At 43.9% G+C, this 21,782-nt stretch overlaps 1 protein-coding gene across 2 annotated transcripts in view; it reads left to right on the forward strand.

Annotated features, from left to right (window-relative positions):
- The window catches only part of PLXNA4 (plexin A4), a 441,339-nt gene that overhangs the window by 349,898 nt on the left and 69,659 nt on the right, over positions 1 to 21,782 (forward strand). For both annotated transcript variants that reach the window (XM_085213222.1, XM_085213155.1), the window contains 3 exons: positions 4,025 to 4,225; positions 13,673 to 13,769; positions 16,553 to 16,743. In XM_085213222.1, the coding sequence (XP_085069348.1) occupies positions 4,025 to 4,225; positions 13,673 to 13,769; positions 16,553 to 16,743 (489 nt within the window). The remainder of the gene's footprint in view (positions 1 to 4,024; positions 4,226 to 13,672; positions 13,770 to 16,552; positions 16,744 to 21,782) is intronic.

Raw genomic sequence — 21,782 nt, forward strand, 5'->3', positions numbered from 1 at the left:
TGGGGCATCCACAACCTCTCCTGTTCCAGCATCTCATCACTCTCTCAGTAAAAATCTTCTCCCTGACATGAGAAAGTAAATCAAACTCATTTTCCTTCAGAAAATGGAAAATGCTTTGGTGAGATCTGGGCTCATGGTACTGGCCAAAAATAGCAATACTAAAACTGTACTAAATAATTTTAGGAGCAACCCCTTGCAATATGTCATGATCTACATGTTTCGTACCTGGGAAACGATGATAATTCAGTATTTCTGATCCGTCTCCAGTTTTGACTATGAGATAAGATGATGAGATTCTCAAGAAACCATAACTAGGCATGTATGGGGCACTGTAAAGGAAGCAAAGCAATTAGCTCAGGGCTAAGACCACACAGCCTCTGAGAGATTTCATCCCTCTCTTCAGCAGACTCTTGTTGAATGCATCTCTGGATGCATTCAAGGCCAGGCTGGATGTGGCTCTGGGCAGCCTGGTCTGGTGGTTGGCAACCCTGCACACAGCAGGGGTGTTGAAAATAGATGATCATTGCGGTCCTTTTCAACCCAGGCCATTCTATGATTCTATGATTCATGATGGCACTTCACTGGGGACTCACTCAGGTATAGCAGTGATGAGGGCTGTAACACTTATATGAAAGAGAAGGAGACAGGGGGCTCTCATATTACTGAGACTTCGTTACTTCTGCTATAGCAAAACACATTTGCAGGCATTCTATGTGGAGTTATAAATAAGGAAAATTAAACTAGCAACAATCCAATGAGTGCAGCTCATTTCTTCTGGTGTTTTCACTACAAAAGCTCTCTGACTTGGTAACTGGCAAAATTTGATGATTTGAGGAGTGCATAACTGCTGATATGAGTAATTGGCAAGGGTGGAGGATATTATTTTTTAAGGGTTGACTCATTTGGAAGCATTTAAGGAATAGAATGAAGCTACACACACAAAATTAATCAACAAGAGTCAGTTTTCACATATGCCCTGCTACAGATTAAACTGGATTTTAGCTCTTCTGGAATCTGAACCAACTCCCCTTACAGGGGAAGGCTTAATTTATTATATCCCAAAGACAAATGGGATGGAATTGTGCCTTTCCTTTATATATACTTTGATAATGGGTGCATTTACTTCCCATCCATGATGTAAAAAACTGCTCTTCCAGCATAGGTGATGCACACTGCAGAGAAAAGACAAAGAGAAATTGATCAAAATTGGTAAGGACCCTTCTGCTTGCTTCCTGCAGCAGGGTCATTTCAATGTACCCTCAAATTTATAATCCTGAGCAGGCACCCAGAGCTGACTGGGCAGGGCTTGTCACAGGCTACAAAATGAGTTCAGTGTTTGAATTTGAACCCAGAGCCTAGTCCAAGTTCTTAGCTTTTATGCAGCACATCACCTAATGAAATTGCCTTTTTCCCCCCGTTTCAATTAGAAAGAACATTAGGTCAATCAGATAAAGCCACATTGGGAGGATTTCCTCTTTATGGCGCTTGCCTCTTCAATTATCTATAATGAACTTCCTCACAGCACTGCAAAGCTTTTTATATGCAAACGAATCCTGTTTTGGGGCTGCCACAATCACTGCTTGTTAATGAACTTGAAACAAGTGTTATCGGAAAGGTTACAGCACCAGTGGTGGGGGGAACGGGATAAAGCTAAACAAGAAAGACCAGCCTGCAGAGCTGGGATTGGCCTGCAGGTAACATAGTTGACTATCTTCAACCCCCGTCCTCCAGTCCCCTTCAAAAGCTTTTCTGTTTGACAGACATCAGGCAAAATGCCCACTCTTGGGACATGGCTGCTCAGCAGCAGATAGGGCTTTCCCATCCTCCTGTCCCACTGATTCACTCTGCCAATGCGTCTCTCTCAACCACTCTAGCTGGGGAAGAAAATAATGAAGAAAATGGTGCCAAGGTCTGTTCTTATGCCCAAAGAGAGAAAGGGAGCTAATTTGTAGACTCTGGAACATGTTGAGTAGGCAGGAGTGTGCAAGGGAAAATTTGGAGGTGTGGAAGACATACGGTCCCAAAAGGTATTTACATATGGTGTCAGGTGGTGGGATCACAACTGGACACTCTTACACTTACACTGGGGTGGTCTTTCTCCTACCCTCTGGGCTGTTATTGGGCTATATCACACAGGGTTAGGTTATGCATCACTTCCTAAAGCTGAATAGCTACTTAACCCTGCAGCTAACCTACATAAATGCCTCGATAGGATAAGAGCATTGAACCCAAGGCTAGAAGGACTTTCTACACTGTCAATCATTGTCCTCCTGTTAAGAGAAACACTTCTGTGGAAGTTCAATTATTGTATCTCAGCATTAGTAGTTCCCTGGGAATATTTTGTCATGGCGCAGGACAACAGCAAGAGCAGGGAGTGTTGGAACAAAATGTAGCTCCTCAGGGATTCCTGAGTGTCTAACCAAACCTTCTTCTCCACTGCTTCTGTCTTTTATCTTGTGATGGAACACAAAGTTAGTGAAGTGCTGCACAACACCAGAACTCCAAGACAACAGAGAAACACTGTGTTAGAACTCATCACTGTGCAACCAGACCCAAGATAATTCACCTTCATCATGCTCCAGTGACTGTGTGCTGGGCTGTCCATGTTCTGATGTTAGCCTGAGCAAGGCAAATTGAAATCCATCGGTAGTTGTCAAGTACTTATACCATTAGCATCCACCAGTAAGCAAAGATAAGAAATCAGGTTGCCCCAGAGCTCTTAAATCCCCAGTGGCAAAGACAGACAGACACTCTTTGGGGACTGAGGAAGGCTTCCAGACTTCATTACAGCTGCGTGCTGGGTGGATGCTGGATTTTCTTCCTGCCCCTGGCCGTGGATCAGCTCACACCCACAGTGTGATGATTGATATCTCTAGTAATTCTGTTTCTGGTTGGTCTGAGTGCAGATGTTACACGTCTAATCCATTTCTTTATCTTCCTAAGCTGTTTGCTTCAGTGAGATGTTTCCACCATCTGCTCTAACAAGCTCCCAGGCTCTCATAAGCCATAAATTCCACTTCCAAGCCCTTAAATTCCTTTTCTTATTCTTCAGCCCTGGATCAGTATTTATATCCTCTTGTTGTCCACTGTCACAACTACAGGTTAAGCATGTATCTGTTTAGGTAGAAGTTCTCCCTGTCTCTGCTTGTACCATCTGAATCTGACTAGGGTTGCTCTTGGGATGGCGATTGTTTAAGGAATCCCATTTTACATAAAAATGTCTTGGATTATCAAGAAAAACACTGCAGTAATTTCCGAAAGGGTTGATAGCTTCCAGTGGTCTAATGGTGCCATGAAGAAGCAGTACTTTGCTGCTGTAAGTAAAGCTGTACAAATTCATCTCACTTCAAATATGGCCTTCTCCAACACAGATTTGGGTGCCCAGCCTGCTACATGGCTGAGTTAGCCACATCCACCAAGCACTGAGCCTTTTTGGAAATAATTGCTGATCTTTCCTAATCATATTAAGTAAGAATTGTTTCTTGAGAAAATAATATAGGTATTATTTTATATATAATAAATATTCTGTCCCTTTCTAAGCCAAATCAAATTATCTTTTAAATAGCCCAGACTCTGGTTTACGGTGTCATGCTTGAGCTAGCTGGAGCTGTGCCTTTTGCACAATGGCACATTGGTTTTTGTGGTGGCAGGGAGTTATGCTGTGATTTTGCTTTCTTCACTTCTTGTGCCATGGCATCGTGACCAGGCAAAGTACCTGGAGGGGGCAGAACTGCTTTTCTACTACCGCATTAATGGAGCAGGTATTAAGAAGCACCAGAAGTAGCATTCTTGAGTCATGAAGGTCAAGGGTCTCCAGTGAGAAAAAGGAGATGGGAAAAGTCTGTAAAAACACTCCTTCCTCACCTGTTTATCTGAGCCTCCTCAGTAATGCCCCACAAACCCCTTATAATAGGCTGAAATGGAGGGAGGCACAACAGCTTTGTAAAAGTGAGAAGATTGAGGACTCCACACAGGTTTGGGAAAATCACGTGTTGACTTATTGCATGGTATTCTTTCTCCCCAGGACTGTCCACAGCTGCTGCAGGCTGAGAAGATCCTGGTGCCAGTGGAAGTGATCAAACCGATCACGCTGAAGGCCAAAAACCTGCCCCAGCCACAGTCTGGCCAGCGAGGCTACGAATGCATCTTGAACATCCAAGGCAATGAGCAGCGGGTGCCCGCCTTGAGGTTCAACAGCTCCAGCGTGCAGTGCCAGAACACTTCGGTGAGGAAGCCCTGCTGCCTGTGGCATGTCTGGGAGGGCAAAGGAGGACCGTGAGTGCCTACAGCACTGTCCTCATGGGATCTGGTGTTGTGCTGAAGCCTTGTCTGTCTTCCCAATTCCAGCTAAAGTCAGGGGAAGACTGGTTGGTAGATTGCAAACTACCTCTTTTGCTCCTTAAGTTTGGCTTGCTTTAACCAACAGTAGTGCTACATCCTTGGATCCCTTGGATTTGGCCATGCTGGAGCTCCTTAGCCACAGCCAATATACATTATCGCATGGTTAAACTACCTGTACTCTGACAGTGGCACATCCTTATCTGTATTCAAGATGGTTTCAGAAGGAACAAATGTTAAAGTCAACACTGATAATTAATGTTATTAAATGAGATAATTGGTGATAGCCCATAAAAATCCACATAAACAGTTTAACAGGCACCAGCAATGGGTCCAAGATAAGTTTGAGCCAAACCTTCCCCGCCCACTGATCCACCCCATGACCTCTAGTTAATCCCTTTAACATCTCCATTTCCCTATTTGCAATGCAGAGCCACTAAATCTCCTCACCAGAGCCCTCTGTGAGTCACAGTGGTGCTGTCACTACAGAAATACCAGTCCTTGGGGCAAACACTGGCATTGCTGCCAGGAGCTGTGAGTATGTGTGATGGTGGTCTCCTAACACTGCTTCTCCAGAGGTTTCTTCATCAGATTCATGCCTCCTAGATGTGCATTTGAGTCATTCTCATTGCTATTATGAGATGATTTATTAGCCAAAGAGCTAATTACAGGCTTTAGCCACTTCACTGCAGCTCTGCCACTCCATGCCGGGCAGGGTTTGTTAAAATCCATCACAACATATTCTGCTGCATTAAGCAGTGTGCTGAAGATTACAGGCAGTTCACACATTTCATCTGGCATAAACAGGGTGATTTTAAGTACAGTCGGGCTAAGTGAGGGACTGACTGCCTCAACAGTCCTAGAGAGTCTCTTTCAGCCTCCTAGTTTGTATTATTCAATAATTTAACTTGATTTTGAGACATAATGGTGACCGTTCTCATACTACCTGCACGCTTCAAGTGGCTGCTAGTACATTGGACCAGAGAATTTGGATTCACTGAATTCCTGGATATATTTGCTAATGGTATGCCAGAATGCTGTGTCAACACTGTGTTGATTTTTGCATTTGTTTTGCTGCCAGAGCACTCTACTCCTAAACTGTGCAGCGTGGCAGGACAGAATGTCACACCTATGTCAAAGCAGTCTCTGATCTCTCTGATGAGCATTGCCTGTAGTATTCCTTTCCCTTATTAGATGATGTCTCAGGTGGGCTTCTGTCTTCTCAATGGGGATAATCTTATTTTGGACTAAACTCATCTCTTTGTTCTCCTGCATCATCTGTCTTCTTCTCTCTTCCTCTCTTTCCTTCTTTCTTTTCGCTTCTTTTCCCCTTTCTGTTTTCTCCTCTCCTCTCCTCTCCTCTCTTCTCCTCTCCTCTCCTCTCCTCTCCTCTCCTCTCCTCTCCTCTCCTCTCCTCTCCTCCTCCCTCTCCTCTCCTCTCCTCTCCTCTCCTCTCCTCTCCTTCTCCCTCTCTCTCCTCTCGTCAGTGTAATTTCATTTCTCTGACTCAAGTGTCTTTTTACTCTCTGAGAAACATTTTATTGCTGTTCTGAATTTACTAGGCAGTAGGAAAAAAAGAGATACAGAAGGGAGAACCAGACAAAAGAAAGAAACATTCACACAGGCACAAAAAAAAAAAAAAAAAAGGAATAGTAAAGCCCCCAGCTCTTTTTGAGCATGTGGCTGAGGACACAGACAATAGGGAAGGAGTACTGTGGGTATGTCTCCATCGTGATTATTTCCTTTCCTGCCAAAATTAGCGTTCAGTCTGGAGCCACTGTGCTGCAGTGATCCTCCACTCCAAGGGTCACCTGGCTTTAGAAGCAGACGTATGAGCTTGTTTGCAAATTGAATCAGCCCTCTTCAACAGAGCTTTTTAGTCAGCAAAGTTGCTAGATGAGAACTGAACGTAGCACCTGCATTGCAGGCTTGGAGAAGGTCCAAAGGAGGGTGGGTGGATATGTTGTGATGTTGTGTCCCTGAAGGGATGCTATCCTGCCAGCAGATCTTTCTTTTGGAGATGCGTGCTAGACTAAGCAATCATTCTTGGCTTGTTTTCCTCCATAAGACTCAAATTCTATCTCCTCCCATCACATAGTAGTCACCAATGAGCTCAAATTCAGCTCTTGCAGAATATCTTCTGCAAAATTCAAGAGATTTCCTCGTGGGAGCAGGAAAAAAACCTTTATTTTTGCTCTTGACTGCCCGCTCCCTCAGGACCTACACCAGGGTACCAAAGATCAGAACCACATCCTTCCATCTTAAGCAGGAGCTTTTCCAAGTGGCTCCAAGCTCAATTAAGAGGTGTTTTAAAGATACCAAGGTGGGACCAGCCTATCTGATGATCTGTCGGTAACATCATATTCAACACTTATGGTGCCTAGGTGCTTGGTCCAGTCAATAGCCTGCTCTGTATCTTTCCCTGTCTTTCCCAGAGATATTTCATTTGATAACAGCAATAAGTCACTGCAGACAGCATGCTTCGGGACAATTATTGTTCTTGTCAAGTGGTTTGAGCCTCTCAGCTCTGAGCTTTGTCCTCTATCACACCACCCAAGGCACACAATTATCACTCAGCGAGACCCTGCCTGCCATTCCTTATTGCACTTATGATAGCTCTGCCGACGTCTGGACACAGAGTGATGGGAGGAAATGAAAAGGAGGAGAGCTAAGGAGGCATATAAATAAGTAAGTAAAAATGTCAGCAGAAATGGCTGGAACTGCTAGATCTATCAGGTCAGAGAACAGTCTCCCCAATGGGAAGCACTAGTAGACTCAGCAATTACAATCAGTCTCATACAGTCAGCAAATTTCAGTGTAAGAAACAGGGAGATTGGTGAGAGATGACCTGCCTGACCATGCCATGATCACTACTATTACCAGCTTCAGTGATCTAAGCATACATGTTTGTTTTGCGTGAGCCTGTCCCTTGTCTGGTCTTGGCACTTACAAGCAGCACAGACTGATTTCTAGCAGTGGAATCCCTGCTGATGATTGGCCTCATAGTCCTTCACAGGTCTGTGTCCTGCGAGACCCGAGGTGGTGCAGCTCAAAGTGCTGCATATCTCAGGAGTAGGAAAAGCAAATATGTCATGTTGTTGCACTTGAGTAAAAGATCTCAGAAGTGTTTGACTCTGTGCCATGGCTCACAAAGGAGAGTGAGAAAATAAAAACAAAGAGCTGGGGAAAAAAAAAATAAAAGAAGAGCAATCTATTCACAAAAATCATGGGAAAACATAGTTATGAGTGGCCGAAGGTAGATGAGAACAGGGCTGAGTCATACCTCAAGTAGAATGTGTAACTTACCAGTTGAGATGTGGGCTCGATTGTAGTGGGTGATACAGAAACATAGAGGTTCGATCCCAGCTCTAGTAAGCAAAGAGTCCAAAGAAATGGGGTGTCAGTGGGCATGAGGGTTTATGCCTCCTGTTTATGGCTGGAAAATTGATGCAAAAAGGGATTAAATGCTTTGCATGGGGCCACACCAGGATCTGATAGCAGTGACAGATATAGAATTCAACCCCCAGGCCCAAGGTCTAATCATAAAATTGGTCTTTGTGCTTTTAGGGAAAGCAAAGCAACACTCAGTAATAAAATGCTGCTTGCTTGCAGATGCTTCCCTGCTGCTGGATATGTAGCAATATATCTGGAGGTACATCATGTAATCGCTCTTGGTTTATTCATTAGAATCATATACTCATAGGATCATAGAATTGTATTTCTTGCATTGGAAGGAACCTCAAAGGTCATCCAGTTCCAACACCTCTGCTGTGGGTAGAATTGCCAGCCTCTAGATCAGGGATTAGATCATGTTGCCCAGGCCTCCATCCAATGTATTACACTAAATGTCCCCTAAACGAACTACCAGAAGTCTTTGCTTTATGATATAACATCTCAGGATGATGCACCAAGAGGTTACATCCCTCTGCATGGCTGTGCAGTCACACAAGCCACAGCTTCACTGGTCTGTGAAACTGAGTTCCTTTAATTTAGGGTGCTTGTTAACTGGATGCCCAGAGGAGCTAGGAATTTGCAGATTACTGAAAAGCAAAACATCTATCTAGGCAGTCAGCTAATGTTTGCATAGCTGTTATAAATCTGATAGCTGTGATTTTTGCAGCTATACGCTCAGCCTGAGGGTAGTAAACTTCATGGTGAACTTCCAGGAGACAAACAGTTGATGTGTTTATAGTGGCTTGTGTACAAAATGTTAAGCTGCTAACAGAGTGGCAAAGTGGCCAAGAGATGTGATGGGCTCAGCCCTTCTTGTAAGAATATCTGATACCAGCAAAGATTTCAAGAGACAAAGAACTAGTGCTGCAGAGTTCAAAACACAATGTGCTGTTCCTGTGAATTACAACAGCTCCTTCTAGCAGCTTTTTGGGGTTTCCTGATGAAATCCAGCCTTCCTTTCTGGAAGGGCAGCATCTCTTTCTCAGTTTGGTCCTCTCAATTGCCTGTAATTTTCTACTTTCATTTGGTATGCGTAGTGGGAAACCAGACTTTGCAGTCTTCAGGATCAGGTTTATATCTTTTGAGCAATTTTGCCCGTGCTGGAGGAAGTTGTGCAAGGCAATACATAGGAACCAGCCTTAATGATCTGAATGCTCCTAGAAGGAGTATCCAGGAATCTCTGCCGTGAGTTCTGCAGATCAATACATCAGCCCTTTTTTCTCCTCTGAAATGTATTTTCATCTTATTGTTACAGCTGAGCAAATCCTTTTCAAAGACTCCTCTTGAGTTCAACGGGCTTTGAACAGGGACCACAGTGAGTTAGTAGCTCCTGTGGTCTGAGCAGGACAGAGCATCTACTCCCTGGTACTTGGCAAATTGCTCTGTTCTGCTGCTGTGCAGCCTACAAGCTGTCTGGGCATGGCAGCATGAGCATCCTCCTTCCAAGCCCCATCTGGCTTCATCCTTGGATCTCTTCCATGGGGATCTTGCGTATTCCCTCACATCCATTTCCAGTGCTGGTTCAATTCAGCTGAGCTAACAACACTAATATGTGTGTGTCTCCAGTGCTATAGGCAGATAAGATCTACAATCCCAGCTGGGCTCCTGCTGTTGGCTTTGGGATCCTAAGTGGGATGAAAGGCTCTGAGGGACTCTCATTGCCTGTCCCTTTGCAGCCCTGCCTATGCTCTGCTAACAAATAAATCCCAGTGCACACACATAAGGATCTGCTGAGACAGAAATTAGTGCTTTTCCAGGCACCTACAGACTCAGCTTGTTACTTAATGGTGACCAGTCATTCTGTGTATGTGCTCATTCCCATTTCCAGTTGACATTTGCAAAGTGCCATGTACAGGTGTTAGCAAAGTTCCCAAGTGACAGAAGATTAATTATTCTCTATTTTTCAAACACTTTCCTTCCCACTTCAGCCTTCCTATCCTTGCTCCTAGCTCCATAAAGCTGTGAAAAGTCACCGTTGTGAGTCCAAGTGGCTCTGCATCATCTTGCATCTTCCTGGCAGTGACACTGAGAAGTGTCATAAAAATGCTAATAGTGAATGAGGCTGACGGGTACAGCCCTATCAGGCAGGATTCTGCTAACCTGCAGCAGCTCTTTACTTCCATGGTAACCACGAAGCTTATACCCGTAAATACCCTACAACTAGATCATAATCACAGGGTTCTGCAGATTAGTGGCTAATCGTGTTTAGTTTGTCCAAAGAGAAATTACTGTGCAACTAGCACTCACTCAGCTGTAATGGACAGAAATCACCATACATGATTTACTCTGCAATTATATGACAATTAGTGGAAACAGAAAAACCTACCTCTAAATGCTCAGAATTTTCACATTTCTGTGGAAAACCATGCTGAGGCTTTTAGTGTTGGTGAACTCTTTCGTCTGTAAGACATATCCAGCAAAACCAGGCAGCTTGTTGAAGTGTATTTCATAGAATCATAGAATCATTCGAGTTGGAAGGTACACTTAACGGTCATCTGGTCCATCTCCCCTGCAATAAACAGGGACACCTACAGCTTGATCAGGTTGCTCAGAGCCCCATCCAGCCTGACCTTGAGCGTCCAAAAGTTTGGGGCATCCACCATCTATCTGGGCAGAAATGTTATGTTTAGTCACATAGAGGAGAGAACATCTCTTTCTGTTTGGGTGGGAGCTTGTCCTGCTCCCAGTGCAGTAGGAGATTCCTGATCTCTGATCAGTCCCAGCCAGCACGGGTTTGTGAAAGGCAGGTCGTGCCTGACCAACCTCATCTCTTTCTATGACTGGGTGACCAGACTGGTAGATGAGGGAAGGGCTGTTGATGTAGTCTACCTAGACTTCAGTAAAGCCTTTGACATGGTCTCTCACCGGCTTCTTCTGGGGAAACTGGCTGCTTGTGGTCTGGACAGGTATGTACACTCCTTTGGGTAAGAAACTGGCTAGAGGGCCGTGCCCAACGGGTAGTGGTTAATGGAGTTAAGTCCAGCTGGTGACCCATTTCAAGTGGTATCCCCCAGGGGTCAGTACTGGGGTCTATCTTGTTTAATACCTTCATTGATGACCTAGATGAGGGGATTCAGTGTACCCTCAATAAGTTTGCAGATGACACCAAGTTGAGAGATGGTGTTGATCTGTCTGAGGTAGGCCCTTCAGAGGGATCTAGATAAGCTGGATTGCTGGGCTGAGGTGAATGGGATGAGGTTCAACAAGGTCAAGTGCCGGGCCTGCACTTTGGCCACAGTAACTCCATGCAGCGCTATAGGCTTGGAGATGAGTGGCAGGATGACTGTGAAGAGGAAAGGGACCTGGGGGTGATGGTTGATGCTTGGCTGAACGTGAGCCGACAGCGTGCCCAGGTGTCCAAGAGGGCCAACGGCATCCTGGCCTGCATTAGAAATAGTGTGGCCAGCAGGAGCAGGGAGGTAATCATCCCCCTGTACTCAGCACTGGTGAGGCCGCCCCTTGAGTACTGTGTTAGTTTTGGGCCCCTCACTACAGGAAAGACGTTGAGGCCCTGGAACGTGTCCAGAAAAGGGCAACGAAAATGGTGAGGGATTTGGAGCACAAAGTCTTATGAGAAGTGGCTGAGGGAGTTGGGATTGTTTAGTCTGCAGAAGAGGAGGCTCAAGAGAGACCTCACTGCACTCTACAACTTCCTGAAGGGGGGTTGTGGTGAAGAGGGGTTTGGCTCTTCTCTCAGGCAATGAACAGGACCTGGGGAAATGACTGCAAGTTGCACCAGAGGAGGTTTAGATTAGACATGAGGAAAAACTTTTTTTCCCCCAGAGAGTGGTCGGGCACTGGAATGGCCTGCCCACGGAGGTGGTGGAGTCACCGTCCCTGGCAGTGTTCAGGAGGCGTCTGGATGAGGAGCTGCAAGATATGGTTTAGTGGCTTGTGGTAGCAGTGGTAATGAGAAGACGGTTGGACTAGATGATCTTATAGGTCATTTCCAACCTTACGATTCTATGATCTCAGGAGAATTCCTTATGTGTTCTGCAGTCAGTATAGCATGACACATCTCTTCCCTTCTTGACTTCTTCCCTTTCTGTCCTTTAAGCAGCTGTTGTGACAGTGCATCCTCTCCCACTTAGGATGCTTTTTGCCTTTTGGTGAAGTGTTGGAAACTGTTGGAGGAGATGCGCAATGGGATCTGATGGGCAACTGAGTGAGCCCTATGTGAACCAACTCAGAATAAACCAAAATCTGGCTGGAAAAAAAATGCCCTAAATACTATGTCAGAGAAATCATCAAGTGGGGGGCTGGATATGGCCTCCAGAGACAAGCTTCCATTTTCTTCATTAAGACCAGATCCATGTACTGTGACTATGCCTGACAAGTATTTGTTTTAGTCTGTCTCACTCTCAGAAGATTTCTATGCCTTTCTTAATACATATTTTCTGGAAACTGGATCCCTCCTGAACCAGCTGAAGCTTTTCTGGTTCTGGATAGGGAAAAATAATTGCCTCCTGGGGCTTGTGTATATAGGAAACTCTGTCTGGTGCATTCCCAACTGAGATTTGTTTGTTTTTTTTGGCAGCAACGTGGCACTGTTGATTTGCAATCTGCTTGTGACCTTCAACAATCCCCAGACCCTTTAATGCAACACTGGCCAGTCACTCCCATTCCACATTTGTTTGCACTGATTTCTCATACCGAAGAATGTTCACTACTTCCCTCTACTGAATTTCAGTTTGTTGATTTTGGCCTGCATCTACGATTTGTCAAGTTTGTTTTGAATTCTTAACTCTGCCTTTGGATGTTCTTGCACCCTCTCCCAGAGCAGAGTCATTCACAAAATCTGTAAGCATGATCTGCAGTCCATCAATGAAGTCAATAGTAACAACATGGAATAATGCCAGACTTGGGACTAAACTTCTTTTGAAAAGTCCTCCCAGCCCAACAGTGAATTTTCTGTCGGTTTTTACAGGTACCTTATGGTGGCTTATTTTAGATTATGTTTCCCCACTTACATATTTATTTATTTTTATGGGAATCTCCTGCAGGACAGTAGCAAATACTCTACAAAAATCTAGATAAATCACATCTGCTGCCTCCTCTTATCCACAAAGCCATTAAGCCTGTCAAAAAAGGAAATTAAATTGAGTTGACACAATTTGTTCTTGACAAATCTATGCTGGCTGATTTTTATCACCTTATCATCTTGCAGGTGCTTATAAATTGATTGTTTAATAATTTGATGTACTTTCTTTCTGGGAAGCCAAGTTAGGCTGACAGGTCTATAATTACACAGAAGCTCCATTTTCCCCTTTTTAAGGCATTTCTGAGATACTTGAGACTTCACTCAGCTTTCAAGAGCTCTTCAAAATGACACTGGCATAGATAATCATGGATATATATTCAGCACCTATAGAGTACACAGCAGAGGTATATTTGGATGCTATATCCAAATACATACAATGCGTACAAATATCAGAATTGTGAAATCATAGAATTGCTCAAGTGGGAAAGTATTTTCAAGATCATCAAGTCCAACCTCAACCTAACCATACTACCCTAACTCTAGCAACCCATTGCTAACCTTAGAGGTGCGACCAAGCATTGGCAGAATATCCTTCAGAACTGTGCTCCACAGCTAGAAGGTACTTTTCCAAGTCGCACGATGTGCATATATATTTAAAAATAGAATATTTACCTAGCATCTAGAATTCACATGATACTGATATGGATACAGCTTCCTTCACTGAGAACCACAGCTCTGAGAGCTTCCCATGGCTTTCTTGGAGGTAATGACAGGTAGGGATCCAGGTGACAGCTCAATTTCTCTTGTTCACAACTCATGGTACCACTTCTTGCCCACCCCCCCGGAACCCAGCCTTTGGACGTGAAGTAACTCTGGGTTCATTTTTTCCTTTTCTTCTAGTATTCGTATGAAGGAATGGAGATTAACAGCCTGCCGGTGGAGCTGACCGTTGTATGGAACGGGAATTTCAACATTGACAACCCAGCACAGAACAAAGGTAAAAAATTATTTCAACTTGTCCTTGGAAGCGGTAACCTTAGCAACGGGCCACATCCCTCCCTACACTTAACAAAGCTGCCACCATCTCCCTGCGCTGTCTGCTGCAGACTTGTTCTCTGCACTCTGCAAATTACCAATTTTTTTGTGCTCTGTGAATTTTTTTTCCCTCTGAGAAATACCACTCTTCCTCCCACTTGCATGGCTTTTTCTCTCTTTTTTCATCACCTTTGCCTTCTGCTTCTCCCCATTTTTTTTTTTTTATTTTTTTTTTTTTGTGTGTCTTTCTTCCTTACTCCTCCTGCCTTCTCCCCCTGTTTATTTCTCCTGGAGTGATGCTCTTCAATTTAACACGCCAGGAAAGTAGGCACTCTTTGCTCATAGGTGATGTGGTAATGAACAGAGGAAAGGAGAGGGGGAGGAGACAGGCTGCAGCTTTGTCAGTGGAAAGAGACTGAACAAAACAAAACGTTAACAGCAAAGGACTGACGTCTTCCTCCTGCCCAGAGTCTGACTCTGTTTAATTGCCATACATGGCACAGAGTTGGTGTGCCTCTCACAGAGTTGCTCGTCCAACCCTGACACAATTGTTTTTGCCAGATATGGGAGGTCCATTCACGTCTCCTACTTCTTCTTGTCCATCACCCTCAACCACATGGCAGATTTTCCCCCAGATTCCCTCTGCTCTCAGCCTTTGCATTCACAGCTCAGACCTGCAGCCTCTCCTCACACCACCACCTCTCAGAAGTTTCTCCCTCCCTCACTTTACCTTCCTTTTCCTTGGACACTTTCCACTGCTTCTCCCACTCCATCTCTCCCAGTCACGTACTCCCAAATTCTTTTCATACCATTTCACACCCAACCTTGAGCTGAGCAGCGATGGATGAGGTTTCCACCAACACCTCGTTGAAGCTGGAGAGCAATACAGAAGGCAGCTCTTCATCCCATGGTGTGACTCCTTTCCATCAAAGAATGGCTTCGATTATACCATTATGTTTTGTAGCAGGAGGATAATAGCCAGATACACTTGGCTGTATCACGTGGAAGCATAGCACATGCTTTCGTGGACACATAGAACTTTATTTACTAACACAGATGTAATATTTAAGAACAAGTAGAATCCCCTAGCAGAGCTTTTGAGTAGATTTTCTTCTATGGAAAATTGAGAGAGAGACAGAGGCAGGACAAGGTTTAGTGGGCAATATTAATGATAGGTAGACAGTTAGATTAGATGATCTGAGAGGTCTTTTCCAACCATATGATTCAATCATAACTTCAGTGTCTTTCTAAGTGAAGTTGCACTAAAGGTACATTGCTTCCAAGACCAACCAAGATGCCATCACTGTTACAGCCAACAACTCGCAGGCTGGGCTGGTAGACTGAAAGCCTATGTTAAACCAAACATTGTGAGCAGAGCAGTTCGACAAATAAGGAAAGGTCTGTGCCCTAAGAGGCTTGCAGCATGCTGAGATTGACAGAATTTCACATTTTTTTCTTGCAACCAACCTGGAGAAATAAAAAGTTTCCAAGGTTTCCCCTGCGTTGGTCAATACTTGCTGACTTCTGGGAGAACAGGGCATAGGTATGGAGTGAGAGCTAAAGCTTTTCAGCAAGAAGATTCAAAACCTTTGAGCTTTTGGATTGTGCATGATAATAACCACAGACAAGACTTTAGTCGCTTACCGGCATGGCAACACAAAAGTACAAAGGGAAAATCCCATATCTTACGAAGAAAATCACCAACATCCACATAAGTACAGAAATAAACTAATCTGAAAGCCTCAGTTCTGCCGTCTTCAGCCTCAGGGAGCAGATTTTTGCTATTAGCACCCTGTGCAACTCAGGCCTCAGTTTACTCAACTGTAAAATAAGGATAAATAGCATGATCTTATTTCATAGTACTGCAAGAAATTTAGGCTTTATTTGGAAAAAAGCTTTGACTGCCTCTAATCACTTATTAGCAGCCCAAAACAGAGCTAAGCACTAATCTTTGCTGTTGGTATTAGAAGGGGATCAACTTAGTACTTCAAAGTATAAAATAGTCTTAATTTTTGGAGCAGAAGAAGAGGGAAAGGCTGATGGTAAAACTCTGGATTTAGCCTCACATACAGAGCTGCTGTGAATTTATTGTTCTCTCTTAGCTTTTCTGTTTAGGGGAAAACCTGAGTAGCTTTACACTCAGTTCTGGGTAGGGTATTCCAGGAAAATTCCCCATGTGGAGTTTAGATGGTGGGTAGAGCAGGTGTAGTAAGCCACTTACAGATGGAGAACTGGGATTTGTTGAAACATCACTGGATGCCATTCAGACATTCTCAGGAAAAGGAAATGGCTGAGGCCGTGTCTCTGACCAAGTATCTTTCTTCCCAATGTCTCTCTTGCAGTCCATCGTTCTACACTGATGGCTGCAGCCCTCTTGCTCTCAGCTTCTACAAATAGGGAGATATTCAAGACCTGTCTGGACACTTTCCTGTGCAGCCTACTCTAAGGGGTAGCAAACCCCCTTAGCAGAGGGGTTGAACTATATAATCTCTAGATGTCCCTTCCAAGCCCTACAATTTTGTGATTCAGTGAAATATTTTGCATGGGAGGTGAACTCTGACAAGTGTAATTTGTTTCACAGAGGGTGTAAGTATTTTATTCTGTATTATTTATTTTCCTGCATAAGCCCCATCCTGCCTCTGGGACGAGCATCCCAGTCCTCACCTCATTGCTGCCCCTGACATCCCACTGCTCACCCATTCTGTCTGCACCTCTGAAGTCCTCTCTGTTTTCCTGTCCCTGCAGTTCATCTGTACAAGTGTGGGGCCATGCGGGACAGCTGTGGCCTGTGCCTGAAAGCCGACCCAGACTTCGAGTGTGGCTGGTGTGAGGGGCAGAACCAGTGCACGCTGAAGCAGCACTGCCCGGCCCAGGACAGCCAGTGGCTGGAGTTGTCCAGCACCAAAGGCAAATGTACCAACCCCAAGATCACAGATGTAAGTCATGGATCTTCAAGAGCCAGTGGATTCCCTCTTGTACTCTTCCCTTGGTTTATTTTCTTGATTGGTCTTTGGGTTGGTGAGGGGAAAGTCAAGATTGATCTCTGCTGGATCAGGCAAAGTCCCAAGTGACTATCGTATTGGGATGAAGGGCTATGGTGTGCTTCAAAGAGAAGCACACAGCTTCAGATGTGTTTTCCCACCACAGTCAATATGAACATGAATGATTTGTACATCACAATCTCCTAGTGGAAGACCTCAGGGCATCTGAGCGGTCCACATGGGTTTGGCAAATCTGACATGCAGCATTCAGGAGACCTGGGCCTTCTAGAGGTGCAGCTGGAGGTGAGAAAAGACACCTGGGGGCATCTCAAGTAGGCTATGTGAGGGTTATCAAAGGAGCACAGCTCTCTTGAAAAGAGCTCTTTGGCCAAACTGGATGAGAGGAGATATTGAGTGATCCCAGAGTGTTTTGAGATTTACTGACAGGAGGGCAAAGAAAGAGGGCAGGTTGTAGTTCATGCTTCCTGGTAGTAGAATACAGGCAAAGTTCCTGCCTGGGGCAAAAAAGACTCCACTAACTACAGCAGAATAAAGTTCTTGGGTTTGCCTGGTTGTCTTTGCAAGGTGAAAGATGTCCCAACTGATCAAGAAAAGTCCTGTACAAAGATCAGCCTTCCCCTTTTGAAGGCTCAAGGAAGAGGCAGGCTCAAGCCAAGACTAAGTGAAACAGCCTAATTAAGTGATAAAAAGAGAATGAAGGCAATGATGGGTGGACGTCACAAGGTTGCAAAGTCCTTTGGAATGTTTCCTATTGATTATGCTGATCAGGCCAAAGGAAGAGCTGGGGAAGAGGTAAAAGAATAGAAAGAAAATAAAGAGGGGAAACAGAGGAAGGGAGAGACAACAAGGAGGGGGAATCAGGACTCCAGTCTACAGTGATTTTATTTGCTCTTAGGATGCTTTTGCCATAATGGTGGGCATCATTTTCAAGGTCATAGGTAGATAGAGTGACAGATATGAGCCATAATAATGGGAAACTGCACCCTTACCAACTGCACCCTGACTTAAGTATTTCTCAGTCACTGTACCGTAATTAAGATGAGTAAACTTCCAGAATGAATAGGGCCTTATTTTGCAACTGAGAATGGTAAGGAAGAAAATGAGACGGGGAAGAAGAGGGGAAAGACACTGAGGAATATCTAGCCTCCTTGGTTGTTGTTTAATATGAAACGTAAGGTAGACTACTTTTCTAGAAACCAAGGAATTAAAGAATCAAAAAGTGCGGGTACTGTGGATGAACCCTAAACCTGTATCTATGGGTGAAATGGTTTTGTCTATGTCTGTGGTTTCATGAGAGCAAACTCTGGCTAGAGTTTTGTTTTATCAGATGCTACTGAAAAGAACTCCTCTGATTTTGTTTCTGTCCATCTTCCTGTAGTCTGTCACTCTCCGAAGTGAATTGGATTGCCCAAGTGTCATGCCAATTATGATGTTTCCAAGGTGGGGATCTCCACCATGCTTGCATTTGTCTGCAGCTGGTCAATCTGAATGCACTTGAAGCTGTGAAACCAGGCCCAACAACAGCCAGAGTAAATGGTTGCTTTTGAAAGTTCACTTCTGAGGCCTTGAAAATTACAGGGAGCTGAGCGGAAAGAAACCTTTATGAATCTTTTAATGTCTCAAACTTTAAAGATCAGAAATTTTAGATTGATTAATAGAATTTGGTATTGAGAAGATGGTAGATGACCAACTAAAACAGAAGTCCACACCACAAGGACCTTCCCATACAATAGCACGCTGTTCTGAAGGTCCATCCACATTTCTTGACCGTGCTTTGGCTCACATGTGTTACCTACACTCTCCTTGTGAAGTGAAAATCACTCATTCTCCACGTTACAGCTCCAGAAGGAACATACTTCCATTTCTGCTGGCATTTCCTCCAACAGCTCCCAAAGCTCGAACAGATTATTGCAATATTCGCTCATGAAATATTCCAACTGTCTGCTGCGATCATAAGTAGCTCTTGCAAAGTCTTTTTCTGAGCCATTAGCATGGAAGTAATCTCAAGTGACTGGATATATATTGCAGCTAATGGTACGTCTGGAGAGGTTGGTGAAAGCGTGCATATCCTGGCAAGGAGCCAGGGAAATATCTGTGCAGGCGAGGGAGGAGAAATAACATGTGTCCTCACACTTGCACAGGCACACGCACGTGGCAACTCAGAGCACAGCTTCCCACAGCCTGTATTTTATTTCCTGGCTCCGGCATTTATATTGCCACTAAGAGAAATTAAAAGGCTTACAGATTCGTTCAGCCACAGAACCTTCTGTAGGAGTGACAATTCAGGGCCAGGATGGATGGGGCTTTGAGCAGCCTGGTCTGGTGGGAGGTGTCCCTGCCTATAGCAGGGGGTTGGAACTTGATGATCTGAAAGGTCCCGTCCAAACCCAAACCATTCTGTGATATGGTTGGTACCAGCCAAGGGCATAAATTGTGATGCAGTGTCGTAGCTCTGGGTCTTAAAGAGAAAGCTGAGGCTTCTTGGCAGCTTTCATATCCCTGCTTGTGTTTCCCTCTGCAAAAACTGACAGGTCTCTTTCCAGATTTTTGCACCTACGATAGAAACATGCTCCTTGTCTCTTGCTGTGAAAACATTGCAGTAGCACCTTCTTGTTGTAGGCATCTGAAGGAGTGTGATGAGTCAGGCTTAAAGATTTCCTGTACCCATCTGGGGGAATTCCAGCCTCCCTACTTTAGGAACTGAGTTGGCTTTGAAGTTAGCCTTCAAAAAAAGGAGACTTAGGTTAGATACAAGGAAGTGTTTTTTTTGAGACAAGGGTGGAGTGAGGCTCTGGAACAGGTTGCCCAGAGATGTGGTGGATGCCCCATCCCTGGAGACATCCAAGGTCAGGCTGGATGGGGCTCTGAGCACCTGATTGAATGGTAGGTGTCTCTGTTCATTGCAGGGAAGTTGGGCCAGATGAGCCTTAAGGGTCCCTTCCAGCTCAAACAATTCTATGATTCTATAAAAATTTAAATATTGCATTTTTATAAGGGGGATTTTCAGAGGTAGCTTCAATCTAGGAAGATTCCTATTTGAGTTACTGTAAGTTTTTTAAATTCTCAGGCTTTAGTCAGAGTCAGAAGGAGGATCATGATATTTCCATTGAGTTTCTGTGACTTCTGTCTCAAATTCTCCCATAGTTTTTAAAAAAGAGGGACTTTTCTGGCAAGATGTTCCTTTTTACCACTACAACTTCTTCTATTCTGTGTAGTGACAGTAGTTATATCAGCAAAAAACCCTCTTTTGACCTGCTATGAGATACATCTACATACTAGCAAGTTCTTTTGAAGATAAGTGAGCCCTAATTAACCACAGACCTACCTACCTGGACACCTGTCTTGCTAGAACAAGTGAAAACTACTTAACAGCAAGTTTAATGCCACAAAATGATAGCAAAATATTCCATAAGGACCTGACATTTCTTACAGGAAAAAAAAAAAAAAGTTTAATATGTAAGGAAATATAATAGAAGGTGGAAATTGTGATTTAATTTTCCCTTTTCACTTTTTGTACATATTAGATTGGTTTGGTATGGTGATAATACAAGCCTTTCAGCGACATTCACAGAAAGTGTTTTATTTTATCAGGAGAGGATTAACCGATGTTGGCAAAATGATTATTTAAAATACAAAACTTCCCTTGAATAGATATTTTATTAGTGATTCAGAATCAAAATAGTTTAGAATTGCTATTTTTGGAAGATTGTTTAAGTTTTCATTGCTGAGCCCCTAGCTAAGTACATCAGGATTAGTTTCTCTTAGAATATAAATTCCATTTTAATTCTAATTTTTTAATATGCATTCCTTACATTCCTCTTTTTTTTTTTAATTTTTTTTTATTATTGTTAGGGAAGATAACCACTTTCTCACTTTTTACCCATTGTCTATCATCCAAGGGTGAAATCTTCAGCCAACCCAAAGAAATCTCATCTGTCAGTTTCATGAATGTTGTACTATTTTGATTTTAGGACGTAAGTGTCTTGTTGACTTGTGAAGCATGAAAAAACCTTCCACAGCTCTGATGGAATTTGGCTGTTTTTTGGACCTGAGATGGTTATCTGATCTAATTAGAGCCTATCTTCTGTTCAGTGTAGGCTGAAGTTGCTGTGGCACTGGGACATCAGAAATAATACTTGCCTATCACTGCAAGTATCAGACTGGGGTGCAGCATGGAGACAACAGGAATGTAAATTCCAGCTTTGGCTATTTGGAATTGCTGCACCTTGCTGTAGCAGAATCCCTCTCTGTCTCTGATCTGGCTGAAAAGACTGTGGTGCAAACGTCATATCACCAAACACCAGCACCACTGAGGCATCCATTCATTTCAGACTAGGGCTCACAGACCTCCCAGCCAATAGTCCACCACCCTACAAACAAGCCATCCATGCTCGCATTGTTGCCCTTCCACTGGACCCTGCTCTCCCATGAAGGTAGCTGGAGCATTTCTAGAGATATATATTGGTGCACAGCAACTACTGCTACTGCTTCTGTCACTGTCAGTCTATTCTGCACCTAATCTGACACTGTGTTTCTGTTGTGTCTTGGATGTTATTTATGCAGATGGACATATTCAGCTGAGTTCATAAGGCATACCTGATATCACCCTCCAGAACAGATAAAAAACTTGAACTTTGGGCTGGGAATTCTCATCATAAACTGACTGGCTAAAGCAACTTATTTCTTATTCTTTCTCTCATTTATTTGCACCATGGCCCACTCCTGCTTTTTCGTAGTTTATGTCTATAAAATGCAGAACTCAGCTGCAGCATTGGAAGCCCTTGTTCCTACCTGGAAGACATTTCCTACCCCTATCTATGCGTTTTGCAAGTAGTCAGAAGAGAAAGAAATGGTATTGGGCGCAGAGTTTTGGATAGTCTGAGGTTGGACCATATGTAAAATACAGTAAATTTGCTAGGGAGATGGACCTAGTAATGTATCTGGAGTCGTTTGGTGACTTAGTTGATCAGCAT

This window comes from Meleagris gallopavo, chromosome 1, assembly GCF_905368555.1.
Source record: "Meleagris gallopavo chromosome 1, MGAL_WU_HG_1.1, whole genome shotgun sequence".
Classification (NCBI taxonomy): Eukaryota; Metazoa; Chordata; class Aves; order Galliformes; family Phasianidae; genus Meleagris; species Meleagris gallopavo.